The 18,102-nt window shown below is 35.4% G+C and overlaps 1 protein-coding gene across 3 annotated transcripts in view; it reads right to left on the bottom strand.

The window, feature by feature from the left end:
* LOC106459030 (transcriptional enhancer factor TEF-1-like) overlaps positions 1–18,102 on the bottom strand; it is a 67,413-nt gene that overhangs the window by 34,656 nt on the left and 14,655 nt on the right. For 2 of the 3 annotated variants that reach the window (XM_013918601.2, XM_013918602.2), the window contains exon 2: positions 7,629–7,931. In XM_013918601.2, coding sequence (XP_013774055.1) covers positions 7,629–7,770 — 142 coding nt within the window. In that variant the 5' untranslated portion in view covers positions 7,771–7,931. Of the gene's footprint in view, positions 1–7,628; positions 7,932–13,537; positions 13,613–18,102 lie in introns of all 3 variants that reach the window. The other variant, XM_022385407.1, reaches the window with a different exon arrangement.

Raw genomic sequence — 18,102 nt, 5'->3', positions numbered from 1 at the left:
TTTATGAACATAAGTAGACAACTCTTTCAACATAATATCCATAAATATTGTATATTTATGAACATAAGTAGACAACTCTTTCAACATAATATCCGGACACATTGTACGATTATGAACATAAGTAGACAGTTTTTTTACTATAATATCCATAAATGTTGTATATTTATGAACATAAGTAGACAGTTTTTTCCCTATAATATCCATAAATGTTGCATATTTATGAACATAAGTAGACAGCTCTTTCAAGATAATATCCGGACACATTTTATATTTATGGCGTATTTATTATGGCGGTTAGGCTAAAAACATGTATGTGAAGTATACACGAAATGGAATGATAAGCGTTTTAAAAACTACTAAACAGCACGTCAACAACTGGTATGTCGATATGTTAGCTGTATAATAGAAAAATCATCTATGTTCATTGTATAGAACTCCCAAAAACAGATGAATCAGATCTGTGGTTTTTCATACAGAATTGACTTATCTAAAGACGCTATTCCATCCAAATATCAAAGGCTGTATCATAAAAAATGTTGAAAACAAGCCGCGGTGATTACCCTCTATACTTTGTAGTAAAGTCACAAAGTACCTATGTCATTCTTAGGTGTTACTCAGTGTAAGAGCAGTAAGTTTACCAAGTTACAAAGCTAAAATCCGAGTTTCGATTCTCTACGGTGGACCCACCAGATAGCCCAAAACAACCAACCAACCATTTCCAGGTAAATAGACCTCAAGATTTCGAGTATTAAAATATGACAGTTAATTAAAGATTTTGGCTGTAAGAAAATGAAAATGCTAAGGATAAACGTCACTCTCTGCTACAACTTATCGACACGTAACTACTTATAAAGTAATAAAAATATATAAACTGATTTACATATCTGGCTTGAAATGAATTGTTTTTTTTGTTCCACGATGTCCGTGGAGGACATTTCTAGCCAAGTCTGTTGCTATATGGATTTTAGTGCAAAGCTTCATAAGGGATATCTGCGCACAACCGTTCCTAATGTTAAACTGGGAAGGCAGTAAGTCAATGGTACCCATCATTAACTCTTGGGCTACTCTTGCCTGACCGTCACTCTTATACCGCACTCAGCAGTCACGCTAATCATTAGGTCACGGCTTTTAGCGTTAATCCCATAAGATAGGATCAAAAGGGCGAAAAAACCCAGTCACAAGTTTAACGTGTCATTTTGACACATTTATATTCACCGATTACTTTCTCGCCTGGCGGTTTCATGCGTGGTCTAGAGCAGTGGTTCACAAACTCTTTAACTCTGAGCCTCCCTTGATGTGTATAAAAAAATTTGAGGTTCCCCAACCTATAAAATTGCCTTAAAATGTGATTCTAAAATGCCCCCCCTCCCCCACATACACACTACTTTAGCACGGTGATTGAAAATCAGTGCCGTAGTAAAAACAATAACATCTCCCTTCGACATACCGTATCATTTAGTTAACTCAACATAATTCTTATCAGCTTATTGTTTATTTAGAATTAAAATTAATTCAGTATTCGGCCCATTTTTGGTGCCCCCCCCCCCCAGAAAAAGCTTCATGGCTCCCAAGGGAGCCGTGACTCCCACTTTCAGAAACACTGATCTAGAGAACATGTGCAACAAGGAACGTAAACAGTTTACCGTGTATCACGATTTACTGAAGTCAAAGTTCTTTATTTTCCACAATAACCAAGAAGTTCGTAATATATAAAGGCGTAGGAACCCAGTGTTTTAGTCGTGGTTAAAATTTGGGCTTTTTATACATATCTTTAAAACACCATTACCAAATAACCTCCACCAGCTCCAACACACTGATAATTGTGATTGTAGCTCTACTAATATTATATTATTTTCTACACTTATAATGCGAGGACTGTTTATAAATTAAATTTGAACCTTTAACAGGACGTATAAGATCATATATATATATTTATAATTTTATATAGATCTATACAAACACACATATATTTTTGATATTTATACAGATTGTTACCAACTTGGAATCAATGCTGATTTAGATATAATTCTATGTAATAGTCTTGTAGACGGAAATCATTAAAATTTTAGTCTAGTCCATGAAAATGGTCAAACGATTCAGCCAACTTCTAAGTCATTGAATTAGTCAGTCACTTAGTCTACGGTCAAGCATTTTGTCATATTTTCAGTCCACATAAGCAGTGAGGTATGAAAATATTATATGTGCAAATGTTCAGTTTGAAAATATTATATGTGCAAGTGTTTAGTATGAAGATATTATATGTGCAAGTCGTTTAGTATGAAGATATTATATGTGCTAAGTGTTTAGTATGAAGATATTATGACAAAATACACACACATCGGCGTGTATAAGTTTCTCTGGAGATTTCTTGGAACTACTAAACACTTGCACATATAATATCTTCATATTAAACACTTGCACACATAATATCTTCATACTAAACACTTGCACATATAATATTTTCATACTAAACACTTGCACATATAATATCTTCATACTAAACACTTGCACATATAATATCTTCATACTAAACACTTGCACATTCTAGGGACACACGTTTCTTTGTTATACGTCAGTATTTGTTCCTCTCTATGTACAGTGATAGCTGTCATTCAGTATACGGCCTCATAGTTGTACCGATGTGAAGTAAAACAGAATACATAGAGACTCTATTAAAGAGTAAGGGTTTGTTGTTCTGACAAGGTTTCCTTGACAAACACCACCTGATAGCATGAATGTCACGATGATATTCGGATATATTGTACTGGGGTATTGTGTGACGTGCTGAAACCTGACATCAGAATATGGCATAATATTCCACGATCTAGCAGGAACGAGTGAAACGTCGTGTTCCTTCTTTACCTTCAGATTTGTATACCATTTTTAGATTTCCTGTTTAATATTCTAGTAGTAGCGGTTACATAGAGATGATCAGGTTTGTCATGACAAATAACATGAGTATATTATGTGTATGGTTTGTTCAAACGCTTTTTTTTTGTCGACCCAGACATAAGTATTTTGCAAACTGTATTTGTATGCAGTCAATGTTATATCCAACATATTTAATTACAGAAAATGTTGCCAACTCATTAAACGTACGATTAATTACTCACGTGCATATTAGGTCTCGTAGCACACGTTTATACTCCGTTTCCGTGAATAGTTCTGTCTCAATCTTCAAAAGTAACATAGTTTCTAATTCTATTCCACAACTTCAAGTAACATAGTTTTCAATTATGTTCCACAACTTCAAGTGACATAGTTTTCAATTCTGTTCTGCAACTTCAAGTGACATAGTTTTCAATTCTGTTCCGCAACTTCAAGTAACATAGTTTTCAATTCTGTTCCACAACTTCAAATAACATAGCTTCCAATTCTATTCCACAACTTCAAGTGACATAGTTTTCAGTTCTGTTCTCTATGTTACTTGAAGTTGTCAACAACTCCATACACCCATCTGCACTAAAATAACGGCCTTTACGTTACCTGTAACTATTATCACACACCTATACGTGGAAGAAGCAAAACAATCCGGAATCAAAACTTGAAGTTGCGGAACAGAATTGGAAATTTTAGTGCAGATGGGTGTATGGAGCCGTTATCTTAGTGCAGATGGGTGTGTAGAGCCATTATTTTATTGCAGATGGGTTTGTGGTGTCGTTATCTTAATGCAGATGGGTGCGTGGAGCCGTTATTTTCGTGCAGCTTGGTGTGTGGAGCCGTTATTTTCGTGCAGGTTGGTGTGTGGAGCCGTTATCTTCGTGCAGGTTGGTGTGTGGAGCCGTTATCTTAGTGCAGATGGGTGTGTGGAGCCGTTATTTTAGTGCAGGTGTGTGTGTATGGAGTCATTATCTTAGTGCAGATGGGTGTGTGGAGCCGTTATTTTAGTGCAGATGTGTGTATGGAGTCATTATCTTAGTGCAGATGGGTGTGTGGAGCCGTTATCTTAGTGCAGATGGGTGTGTGGAGCCGTTATCTTAGTGCAGATGGGTGTGTGGAGCCGTTATTTTAGTGCAGGTGTGTGTGTGTATGGAGCCGTTATCTTAGTGCAGATGGGTGTGTGGAACGTCTCGATCCGCATATTCTAACTCTGAGAATTTCGAGGTTTAAATTTTTTTCGTTTATTTTTGACTGCAGATCAACGGCTTCAACGTAGATGTATTAAAAATCAAACTGGTGTATTTACGTGTTTTACACTCACTAAAAAGAAACTTATCATTCTATATGTATTTGAAGAACTTGTAGCAAATCGTCAAAAACCTAATTTCATGTTAGTTCTAATTACTTTGTGGGGTCGTTATAATTATTGTCATCCACTCATCATCACTGTTGGCGAAAACAAACAAACAAACAAAAAACAACAATTCGTTAACGAAATTAACACTGCTTGGAACAGTGTGACGCAATTCTCTGACTAACATTTTGATGACACACTACAAAGGCTGAAGCAAGTGTATATGCCATATTTTATTTAATGTGAAGTATTTAAGTGTGACTCAGTGTTCAATGAGTCACTTTTACACTTCGTTTTCTTTTTTGTTTGTTTGAGAGAAGAAGAAAAAAAGGTGACGCTAAGGTTATCCTCCGTTTTGAGTCCGGTATCCTTTGTAATTGTCTATGTCCTTCTTGGGCATATTCAATTAGCTAGCGAAAGGATTATATAACAACAGTTCTCATAAAAAAACAAAAAACAATCAAAGTTTATTCAAGCTCGAGAGTCATAACATTATAATCTACTTCGTTTTTGCTCCCAAAGTAGTAACGTTATCATAGATGTACATATATATATAATCAGTTATAACTTTTTCCATTTTTCTTTAAAGCTAATTTCAATAACATTATTGGCTATAAGAAACTCTAGGTTCGATCCCCGCGGCAGACACAGCACAGAGATACCATTGTGCAGCTTTGCACTAAAAAAACAAAGGAACGGTTCTAATATTCAAAGTAGTTATAAATATATATTACTGGAAACAATTATGGAAAATGGTAGTAAAAACAAATACTACGGGAATGCCAATTTATGGTGTGAAAATAAACCGTTCCAGACTACAGTCATGTGTTGTTAGTTTACCCTGTAATTTGTTCTCATTCAAACTATCCACACCAGTAAAAATCCTATAAAAGCATAGGCAGCCATATTATACCCAGTAGTAGTAGTAGTAGTAGTAGTAGTAGTATGATTTCAGTCATGGATCCCAGAACTGAAACGCTACACTGACAAACGTGTAAAATCAAAGTTGTGGCTGCTCAAGAATACTCCAAGCAAAAAAATGACGGTGAGACTCCATGTTTCAGTAGGAGATGTTTACAATATTCTGAATAGAGTACATGAAAACGTCGCTCTTAAATAGAAGTGGTTGTAGTAGAAAACTGAAACTCTAAAAGCGGTGTAAAATATCTTAGTTTACGAAATAAACGTCTGTCGAGTACAGATCTTGCCAACGACCTTGCTGTATCTACAGGTGTTAATATTACCTTGAGAATACTGAAATACTGTAAAGCTGCTCAAGCAACGCTGCTGAGAACATGTAATCAAACCAAAAGGTTGAATGAGTAGAGCTGAAGGAAGACATGTTTTTTTTACTGGTAAATCCAAGTTCGAATTTTTTTGTCAACAACCAACAACAGGTTGTTCGACAGTAGATATGAGGTTGGTATCATAGTCAGTACACAACATGTACATTGAAGCATAGTGAAGAATCAGTACAATTTTGGATTGCATTTTAGCCAACAGCATCAGTAATCAACACAAAATCGATGGCACCCTGACTGCTGACTAGTATAGGTAGATTCTGATCCATCATAACATTCCCAAGGGAACACGACCCATCAGATAGAAATTCATCATCCAGAAAACAATGGTCCCAATAACAGAAACAAATGTGATGAAATGATATATTGAAGGTATAGAGACAGATATGATACACACAACCATGGCTTGGCCTGAACACACTCCCTATACGAACATTATTGGGCATTTATCGACTTATGTAAAAACTGAAAAAATCAAAATACGACCAAACAGTGGCTTACTATTGAAGAGTAAATGAGACATTTAAAGCAATATTTCATAACTGTACACTGAAAACAATGTGTAGTGTTCTGTCGAAGGCAAAGCGCTCATATACAAAACACTAATTTATTACAGCTTATTCGCTTTTATTTTGTATTCTATGCGATAATATTTTCTAGTATTATTAAATTCACCATACAGTTCCATTACTTTATATGCATGTATGCATATATATATATATAATTCTTATACTTATGAAAATGATTTTGCATTACTTGGATTTAGGATTAACCTAAATCGCCTAAGTTGGCCGAAGCTCTTCAGTCTAAATCTGAAAATGTCGATAGTACCAAGGATACCAATTGGTGATTCAATGCAATATAATCATCACTGGTATTGACTTATGACGTTAAGTACTTTCGAAAAGCTAAGAGCAGCCAATTGATGAATAGAATTAAGCTATAGTTTTAAAATATATATTGTAATGCGTTTCGGCATTCTGCATTTGGGTTTAATTAAAATTAACATTTCTGACACGTCGTTGTAATATTTTCATCTCCCACAGCTAACATGTATACTTTACGCAAAATTCTTCCGACCCAGGTCGTGGTTACCCATCAACCTGTAATAACAAACATAAGGTATATAATTTAGTTTGCATGACATTTTTTTTTCTCATTTTATTATTTTCTTTATACTGCCTGCCATGGCCTGGTGGTTAAGGCGTATAAATCACAATTTACGGGTCGTAGGACCGAAACCCGTCACCGAACATGATCGCTCTTTCTGTCTTGAAAGCGTTATAATGTGACAGTCAGTCCCGTTATTCGTTGGCATAGAAAAACCCAAGAGTTAGTGGTAGGTGGTGTGAACTAGCTGCCTTCCCTCTAGTCTGTTTTAGGGACGACTAGCGCAGGTAGCCCCTGAGAACTTTTGATGGAAGTGCGATAACTAAAAAACAAACATTCTTATGGAAAAATAAAAAAATTAGATATTGATAATGTTCAATTGATCGTTAAACTTGTATTATGTGAATAGTTTTACCTTTTGATCGTCAAACTTGTATTATGTATATAGTTTTACCTTTTGATCGTCAAACTTGTATTATGTATATAGTTTTACCTTTTGATCGTCAAACTTGTATTATGTATATAGTTTTACCTTTTGAGCGTTAAACTTGTATTATGTATATAGTTTTATCTTTCGATCGTCAAACTTGTATTATGTGAATAGTTTTACCTTTTGATCGTCAAACTTGTATTATGTGTATAGTTTTTATTTTGATCGTTAAACTTGTATTATGTATACAGTTTTATCTTTCGGTCGTCAAACTTGTATTATGTATATAGTTTTATCTTTTGATCGTCAAACCTGTATTATGTATATAGTTTTACCTTTTGATCGTCAAACTTGTCTTATGTATATAGTTTTACCTTTTGATCGTCAAACTTGTATTATGTATACAGTTTTATCTTTCGGTCGTCAAATTTGTATTATGTATATAGTTTTACCTTTTGATCGTCAAACTTGTATTATGTATATAATTTTACCTTTTGATCGTCAAACTTGTATTATGTATATAGTTTTACCTTCAATGTGTATTTTAACTTACCATACATTTTTCCTTCGTCGGAAAGTATGATTTTTCTCCGTCCACAAGGCGGATAAATCGCTAATGCTTCTTGAAAGCTCTGTTCTATATCGGCACTCCATACACCTTCGGTGTCATTAGCACCTATTTCCCCCTTTCCCATTGTTGAACTGTCTCTGCTGTTGCTGTCGTCCGATCCGTGAAGATCAGGAGGTGGGGGCGCTGCAGTGCCATCGCTAGATGGTGCTGAGTTTGGGCCCGAAAGGGGCGGGGCTGGATTCCAGTGAGAGGAAATCGTGGCGGCTGGTAACGGAACTCTACGTACTGAAATTATAATTAAAAAATTAATAAAACGTAAATTTCCAGAAAAGCAATATAATACTACTGAAATTTCCAATTCAGATACAAAAATATAAATTCTGATTACTAGTTATATGTTTGACTTTACAAGATATCTAATACTATAAAACACAGTGTGTATCTGTCTGTCTGTCAGTCTCTTGGTCACGCACTGATGTCATGGCAATTTATTACGTAATTTAAGTAGTTTGGCTTCCTGTCAATTAGAAGTGAGTAGTCTACGACTGGTCGAAAATTAAAGAAATATCTGGACTAAAATGTACAAAAAATTGCACTTTTTTCGCAATTTGAAAACGTATTTTAGTTAAATCGTTGAGTTACGCCAGAAAAGAAGTAAATATACTTTAGTAGACATTTTATACAACATATTAAAAGCTTATCAAAGTTTAAAAAAAAAAGTCTAACGTTAGGTCGTACAATAATATTATAAGATTATTTATTGATAGTATTAAGTGCGGTAAGGTTTAGCCCTAAATGAACTAAAGCAAAAACTTACACAAGTTACGGTGTTAATTTATCTCTTTATCGAATATAGGCCGTACTTAATAAAGGCTTAGGTAATGTTAGGCCTAAAACAAGTGGAATTATAGATTTCGCTGTCTGCGATTAGAATTCTTTTGTATTACTCTAGAAATCCTGTATTTAAAGAAGTGCTGTTGCAATAAAGATACTAATTTGGCCGCAAATGTTTTGTGGGTCTCTGCTAGTCAACAATAAAAGAAAGTATAATAAAAATTCAAGCAAACATATGAAACAAAAAACTGTGAAATCACAAAGTATTGTACAATTATTGAGACCGGCCAAGTGGGTGACACTGTAGATCTGAAGTTCCATGGTTCGTGTCCCTTTACTGCCAACAAATAAATATCGCACTCCACACTTCGATATGACAAGAGTAGCCCACGAGTTGGCGGTGGGTAGTGTTGACTAGTTGCCTTCTTTCTAGTCAATCACTTCAAAATGTTCTCATGTAGCTTTGCATGAAATTCACTAAAACAAACAAACAAACAATACAACTGTTTGTTTATGTAGCAGCATAAACGCCTGAATGTGTACTGACAAATATGGGTGTTTAAGCCCCACAATAGATACAGCTTAGTAAAAACAAAGCTATTGTTTTAGGTTATGGTTTTACGTCACGCGATAAGTGCGTGACTAGAATTTTTGTCCAACATTTTAGGATAGTTTGAGCAGTACAAAATACGATTTAGGCTAAAGTAAAGTTTAAATGATTTTTGAGTCTATTAGAAATTTACATTATGTCTGAAGTAATAAGTTATTATGTGACTGAGTTTGAGGGGATTGTGGGGGTAGGATGACGTAGGAGTCGGGTCCGAACGCCGACTTCTACCCCTCATGATACTCCTCGTGGTAGACTAAGCGTGCATGCCAAGTTTGGTTGAAATCGGAAAAAAAGTGTAGGCGTGAAAAACGGACGCATAGACAACATATCTGCTTTATATACATTATAGTTAACACAAGAAATAGAAATTAATCAAATTACTTAATACCGTGTCCAGAGTCTAAATTATGACTCCCTAGGGCAGAATTAGTTAGTTATGTGATTATTATTGGTATTACGTTTCAAAAATATTCCAGCAACTTTAGTAACGGAAACTTTAAAAGTGGAGTGTTGATGTTTCCGCGTATTTGTTGAATTACTTTAGTTAACTGAAAACAAAATACATAAAACGTTATTGAATAATGATCATAGATGTTTTATCAATAATGGGTGGTATATATACAGGGTGTCAAAGAATTTTGGAAACACTTTTGAAAATCCATACCGAGAAAACTGTTAAACATAGAGAGACACACACACGATTTGTTGCATGTGCAAAAATAATATTTAAAGTTTTTTTTTATAGCATATAATCACCGTTGTTCAAAATGTGCACCACAAGTTACCTGCAAAATGTCCAGTCTGTATCCCAAAGTGACCATAAATATCAGGTGGTCAAACCGGGATACCGTTAATCATCGCGACATAAGAATTCAGTTTAGGCCTAATAATTTAATATTCAAGATACATGGTGGTAAAGTCTGAGAACATCACATCATTTACTGATCACGTGACTGATGATGTCATTGCAACAGGCCAGTATGATGTCATTTATATTTACAACGATAGAAACCGGGTTTCGATACCCGTGGTGGGCAGAGCCCATGGTGCAACTTTGTGCTTAATTACAAACAAACATTAATGTTGGTTAGATTTTCTACATTTCGTCTCTAGCTACTACAATAATGACCAAGAAAAGTAGATGAGTATTATGTTTGTTTTTTAAACTTTAACTTTCAGGCAATTGTGGAGTCACCTAGCAAAAACAAATTAAAAAAAAGGTAAGTTAAAGCCGGGACACTTGTTACGTGATTTGTAAAGACTTCTTGGATGCGTTGATTAAATTCATCCTAATTCGTAACAGCGTGGAGAGACACGATTTTGCTGGAATAACATATTAAGTTATAATGTTTCCAATTTTAGCAAACCAAACTTCTGCAGCATGTCAAAGTATGTGCTACCTGTAACAGTTGCCGCTAAGAAAAAGTATGAACCAATGACAGTGTTACTGGTAAATGCTGCCCAGACGTTCACTATTGGACTGGATCTCACATGTTCACGTGCTGACAAAAACAACAACACTTACTCTAAACATCATTCTTGCGCGTGCAACAAACCATGTGTCTCTATGTTAAATGGTTTTCCCGGGATGGTCTTCAAACATTTTTCCAAAATTCTTGGACACGTTGTGCTGTGTTCAATATGGTTGTTCTATCGTTCTAATTATCGAGAAGTTACTTTTAATTTCGATTTTATGTAACCGTAATTCCCTCTTAAAAACAGAATTAAAGGCCTTCAAATAGTAAGAAATTTGTATACTTCTTAAACACTTTGATTACAATAGACTTGGGCCAATACAGTGCTCTTAAAGCTTGTGCTGCTTTAACGCGTTTTGTTTTATATAATAAGATAATAATAATAATGATTTTTGAAAGAAATAAAGTATGGAAATGATTACAGATAGAGATCTAGTCAAGCCCCCCAGTGACACAGCGGTATGTCTGCGGACTTACAACGCTAGAAACCGGGTTTCGATACCCGTGGTGGGCAGAGCACAGATAGCCCATTGTGTAGCTTTGTGCTTAATTACAAACAAACAAAGATCTAGTCAAAACAAATACAAGAAATGAAAACACTGGCGGGCTGGAACAAAAACATCATCAACAACAAAGGTTTTAGAAAATAAAAAATAATGTTACAAGTGTATGAGATATAAAACTTGTTTTAAAATTAAAATTATGACTTTAATATGCTGACTTCACTATTTCCTGTTCCTGTTTATCAAACACGCGCTCCTGATTCGTTACCACAAAGTATTAAAGACTTTTTGGGGCATACATGAATTTGTAAAATTGCATGTATTTAACTCTCTCCTGTTCCTGTTCTTAAAATACGAGATCCTGATTCTTTACTGCAGCATTTTCGAGTGTTTTTGGGCATACATGAATCTGTAAAACTGCATTTTCTTCACTTTCTCCTGTTCCTATTTAACTTGATTCTTTAACACACTGTATTCAGATATTTTTGTAATTGGCTTGTTTTACAATAGTTTACAACAAATCAAGGAACACAGTTAATTACAATGTTTTTTCCAAACTATAAATAATTTACAACCTTATACGAAATGTACTCGTCTTTTCCTTGAAACAAGTGGATCAGTATTTTTTTTTTTATAAAGCAAGACTAGGCTTAAATTATGTAGTCGACAAAGATACACTACTAGTGGGATATGTGAGACCTTTACCCTCATACTGCGCCTAATCCCTTTGCCTTTAGACATTAGAGACATCGACAGATTTGGACACAAGAAACATTGCCCAAACAAATCTTACGCCAAGTAACTTATTAGCGAAGAATAATAAAAGGTGTACGTCTGAAATACTATTTCTGATTTCCAAATTCTAAGTATTACGACGTTATCAGCAAATTAACAATCTATTACTTTTATTCCTAACTGTGGTTCCAATTGGACAAAACGAAATTGTCTGTTGACTAGAAAGCACAACCAGTTGATCGTGAGAGACTCAACCAGCCAATGACTTTGAAGCACATATCTCAAACATAGTAGAGAACCCATCATGACAATAATATCCATGGCCAATTGTCACGAAGTTCAAAACCTAATATCCTACTGATCTTCTCAGCATGTGGTCTGGGATAGTCTCTCACCTCCTTATTAACCTTGATTCAGGTCGTATTGACGACATCTGTTGTTTAATCCTTTCAGAGCAACACTTCATAACGTACATGTGATTTCAAAGAATAAGCAAGAAGAAAACTAGACTGTCAATACCCACTCTTAAGATAAAATATATTCTGAGAATTTTAGGTCATTAACTACATATGTAACTAATATCATTACTTTTTGATATTCTTATTTCAATGGTAGAAATATAGGAGCTGTGTGTTATTGAAGTACTTTTGTTTTTTTCTCTTCAGATTTTAGTTTCAAAGAACTGTGTTAGTCTGAAGTAACATAGAAATCAACAGCAATATTTACTTACAGCAACTAATAAACCGAGAACGTTTTAAGAATTACTGACAGAAAAAGTAGTATGTATCCATACTGACACAGAAAATAACAGCTCTGTTAATCTACAGGATGGTCCAAAAAACTGCTGCCCCACACTTTAATCTCTTTTACTGTTCTTCGGGAACAAAATTTTGGGTCACTTATACAACATGACATAAACCAACAAAACAGTAGTACATACTGATATCAAGACAAGAAAATAACAGCTCTGTTAGTCAGTAACACGATATAAACCAACAGTATTGTTTACTCGGACGAGTCTAGGAACTAGCAGAGCTGTTTCTCTACCTTGACAAGACAAAACAATAGTAATACTGATATCAAGATAACAAAACAACAGCTCTGTCAGTCTGTAAAACAACATAAACCAACAGTACTGTTTACCTGGATAACGCTAGAAAACCAGCAGAGCTGTTTCTCTACATTGACAAGACAAAACAGTAGTACATACTGATATCAAGATAACAAAACAACAGCTCTGTCAGTCTGTAAGACAACATAAACCAACAGTACTGTTTACCCGGACGAGTCTAGGAACTAGCAGAGCTGTTTCTCTACATTGACAAAACAAAACAATAGTACATACTGATATCAAGATAACAAAACAACAGCTCTGTTAGTCTGTAAGACAACATAAACCAACAGTACTATTTACCTAGATAACGCTAGAAAACCAGCAGAGCTGTTTCTCTACATTGACAAGACAAAACAGTAGTACATACTGATATCAAGATAACAAAACAACAGCTCTGTCAGTCTGTAAGACAACATAAACCAACAGTACTGTTTACCTAGATAACGCTAGAAAACCAGCAGAGCTGTTTTCTTAATCTTTTTCAAAACAGTAACAAAACAAATCAGTGATATATATTCATATTAAAACAGCATAACATGAACTATGTTAATTTATAACACAAACATAAACCCCAAATATTGTTAGGCTCTAACATGACATAAAACAACAGTATTGATTACCTTGATAAGGCTAGAAAACCAGGGGAGGTGTTTTCCTACAGTCACAGAGGCAAATTCTGGTTCAATTATAATTACCTGAAGAAAGACAGAATACAACAATGAAATGTTGAGAAGAAAGAAAGAGAAATTAAGTCTACAGCGCTTAGCTTGACGCAATAAGTATGTGCGTTACTTCTTCGGTTTCAGGAAATGCTCAACTTCCGAAATTGTTTTCAGGCTTGGAACTTTATCAGACACAGTGGTTTGTAACATCCTGGATTTTTTGTTTTTACAGGTGAGCTAACTATCTGTCAATAAAAACCGGTTCTAGCGACCTGTTTTTGATATAGTAAGCTACAGAAACCCCAAAACTAGAACCACTATGGAAGAGTGACGTATGGGGAGTGCCAGGGCGGAAATGGGAAGGGGGGAGGGTCTCTATTTCTAGAAACTGGAACCACGAGAACCTGACGCGAGCTCTACCCTCTATCACTGATATCTCAAGGTTAATTCCCGTCAGCTTTGATAGTTACTGTCCATGTCTTTAGACATTATTAATCATTAAGACACGCGCTGTCGTATATACTTAGATGGGCGAAACGACTAGGCTGGATTATTTTTTTATGCACGGGATTCACTCTGAAAGTTCAGTCAACTTGAAAAGTCGTGGGTGATATACCTACGGCTGGAAACTGACTCTGAACAGGTCAAATATTATGTCGATCCTGTTTAACCAAGCATACCACACGAGCTTGGAAACGACTTGTAATATTCATCCATGAATTGTACATCGACAACATCATAGAATACACTTCTAGACTACTTGTAACATCATCATACATTCCAAACAGCTCACAGGAAGATGATTCTACAAGTTTGTAGACAGTTTCACCCTTTGGGTGACGATTACTGCGGCCATTTAGTGTGTCTGTGTCTGGGGGGTATGTGTGGGATGACCGTTTGCTGATTAAACTCGAATGAATGACATCGTAAATCAAAGAGTGACGTGTAAAAGTAGACAAAGGACGAGCCATGAGGGCATTTAAGTCGTCGCCACTGAGATAAGCATGGCGCCCGAAAATGAAAAAATAAACTATAGTTCCTGGTTGTTTTTTGTTTTGTTTTAGCTGTTGTTTGTTATATGTAATAATAATGACGTAGTACCAAACCTTTGTTACCTAGAACATTCTTTGTTTTAGACCTTATATTTACCGAAGTGCACCACGTGAATATACTCTGACTGTACCAAACCTTTGTTACCTACAACAGAATAATCCATTCTTTGTTTTAGACCTTATATTTACCGGAGTGCACTACGTAAATATACTCTGACTGTACCAAACCATTGTTACCTGCAACATTCTTTGTTTTAGACCTTATATTTACTGGAGTGCACTACGTATACAGTCAGAGTATATTCCTCAAAATACACTCCAAATTGGCAACTATTAAGACTACCTACTCCTCACAGGAAAGTAAGAAAAGTACATTTAATCAGTTATGCTCATTACCGGGTTCATTTTTTTTCATTTTAACCTGTCAGTTCTGTCAGCATACAGTTGTTATAAGTTTTCACTCTTTTTGTACTTTGTTTGTTTAACCAGATAAAAATGGTGGAATAAACTCCCTTAATTAAGGGTGATTTTTCTTTCCCGTTTTGATAAATATATATTCTCTTAGAGACAAGTGATAATAGTTACACATACATATGCATGAGACTCTGAATAGCTTATACAAGATTTATCTACAACAAACATTTACTTATTTCTACACCAGATGGCTCTTCGATGTCAACTGTTTTAAACCGCTTTCTCAAGATAAACAACATTGGGTTGATTACTTTATTTTTAGTGCTGGTCTCATTGACTGGCTTACTTTTTTATCAAAAGTTACTCACAAGAAACTGATAATCATGACCTGTAATTTTAAGAATCCACGAGTGAAAGAAGGATGTATTATAATATCCTAACCACCTTTAACCCGCCGTATCCAGTCTCGACGATGTTCTTCGCCAGTGCTCCTCATGTCGGTTGGGATATTACAGTTGTAATAGCGGTATAGGCGTTATTATAATATCATACATTATCTTAAATAATTGTTATGGTGTAAAACAAATTCAACAAGTTAATTGTATTTAATATCAATACTATTTACGTAAATTACATATGACATTTTTTAGGCGATAATTATTGACACAACATTATTTATTTTATTTTAACATTATTCATTTATTTATAATTTTATTATTATTATTCTATTTGAATTAATTTTAATTTCATTCAAAAATCACTGGCGAACCAGCAGGCTAGTCTTCTTGTAATGCTTGAATTATTTCTAAACATATGAGATATTTCTGAATGATACAGTATGGAATGGCTCAGTGCGTAGCTTTTTCGTTTTTTAAATAACAGCTTCTATATGTGTGTGTGTTTGTATATACACATAAATTATACGTTTATTTTCTATATCTTGCTTCAGATTAGTAAGGCTGCTGAAATTATATATGTGTACGGTGACTAATAAATGACTCCCACATGCATGACACAGCAATGTGTACATCCTCGAGTGTTCGCATATGTTCGCTAATTAAGGGCCGTTGCCCGTCGTTTTCTTAGTACACGCTATGCGTAACAAGAACCCCGCACAATAATGTAAAACAACTGTATGCGACCAGTCGCCTAATTCGACGAATTTTATCACGATTTAGTTTAAACTACACGTTTCTACCTATGCTGCATCAAAATGTTATATCTAAGTTTAGTGACATTTATAATCGTATAGCTAGCTCAACATCTCCGTGACTTTCTAGAAGTCTACTGTTCAACATTATAGGAGAGATAAAGGTCACCAACACTTCATTATAAGTCAGCCCAGCATGACCAGGTGGTTAGGGCGCTCGACTCGCAATCTGAGGGTCGCGGGTTCGAATCCCCGTCCCACCAAACATGCTCGCCTTTGTAGCCGTGGGGGCGTTATAATGTTACGGTCAATCCCACTATTCGTTGGTAAAAAGAGTAGCCCAAGAGTTGGCGGTGGGTGGTGATGACTAGCTGTCTTCCCTCTAATCTTACACTGCTAACTTAGGGACGACTAGCGCAGATAGCCCTCGTGTAGCGAACTTCGAAACAATCATTATAAGTTTCGACAAAACAAAAGTCATAGTTTATCATACAACACAGGTGAGAGAAAGTACAAATAACGTTCAAAACTCATCACAGCTCCCACTACACTTCCACTACAAAGGTGTAATGGCAAATCAAATTATTCCCACCGTATCCCATTTGTTCATGAAATACGGCTGTATTGTTACACGTTCAATTTTATATTATGGTATTTTCATGTTCGTGTACGTTTGGTTCTCACTATCAATCAATCTAACTTTGAGTACAGGTAGTCTGGTCACCAAGACAAAAACCGTCCAGAGTGATCCAGGATTTCCGGTTCTGTGAGCCAGGTTTTTTGGGAAATTTCTTAGAGAAATACGATCTATATAGAGTGAAAGGAAGTGTGTAGTTGTGAGTTTCTGGAAAGAAGCTTCGGACTTGACGAACATTCCCTTCTCGGACATGACGTGATCTGCCTTCTGCGCACGAGGTCTTTCTTCTCCATTAAGCAGCTCCAGCAAACAGCCAGCCGGAGGACAGACACAATAGGCTTCTCATCCATTGTAGTGACGCCTGCTTTAGGCTATTTCAGCCTTGAGCAGCTGCCAGTTTTTCCGTATACGCTAGTGACCCACAGCCAGTTTGTTTCACATTACACTCCTACCATACAGTTGATTATATGCAACGTTTGGTCGGACATTCTCAGCTCTCTCCCTCTCTCCCCCTCTCTCTCTCTCTATATATATATATTCTAATTCTAGGACCAAAATCCTCAGAATATAACTTATTTCCGACAACCGGGACAAATCATTAATTTTCTAGTTGCCTAGGTTTTTTAAATTATGCCCAAAACATGCAAATTTAGATTTTAATTAGTTAGTGGTTCCTTTATAATAAACTGTTGTTGAACGTTTGCAAAATAAAACAAACGAAATCGTTAGTAGAAATTTTACGCTCACTTCAAATGTTAACGTAAACACTATCAGATGAATATCATATTTTCATTTTCAGACTTTTCAAATTTCATCATCATACAGTTACATTCAGGCATCTCTGCACATTTATAGCAGGAGGAATATTCATTACAATACACGAACCTATGGCACGTTTAGTTAATATGAAGTTTTTATATAGCCACATTGTATAAATTTATAAGGTAGTTCCTGTGCCTTATCTAGGTATTAAACGATAAAACCACCACTGATAACCGGTTATGGACGCTTTCTCTAGATTACATTTTAGCGTATTTTTAGGGCCTAGTGTTTTTGTTTGGTTTTTTAACCTTTCAAACTTATTGACTATGTTATACATGTTAGCAAGTTGTTGGTAACTGAAACTTTGAATTTATACATTTCGCAAAAAAAATACTTTCTGATGAACAGCGTTTTACCATATGTCTTTATCACTACAAATTTTAATATGTCTACAGATACGGCGATATATATATATATATATATATATAGAGAGAGAGAGAGGAGGAGG

The sequence above is a fragment of the Limulus polyphemus genome, unplaced genomic scaffold, assembly GCF_000517525.1.
Source record: "Limulus polyphemus unplaced genomic scaffold, Limulus_polyphemus-2.1.2 Scaffold548, whole genome shotgun sequence".
NCBI lineage: Eukaryota > Metazoa > Arthropoda > Merostomata > Xiphosura > Limulidae > Limulus > Limulus polyphemus.
Note: the sequence above shows the minus strand (reverse complement) of the source record. Positions and strands in the feature narration are given on the sequence as shown.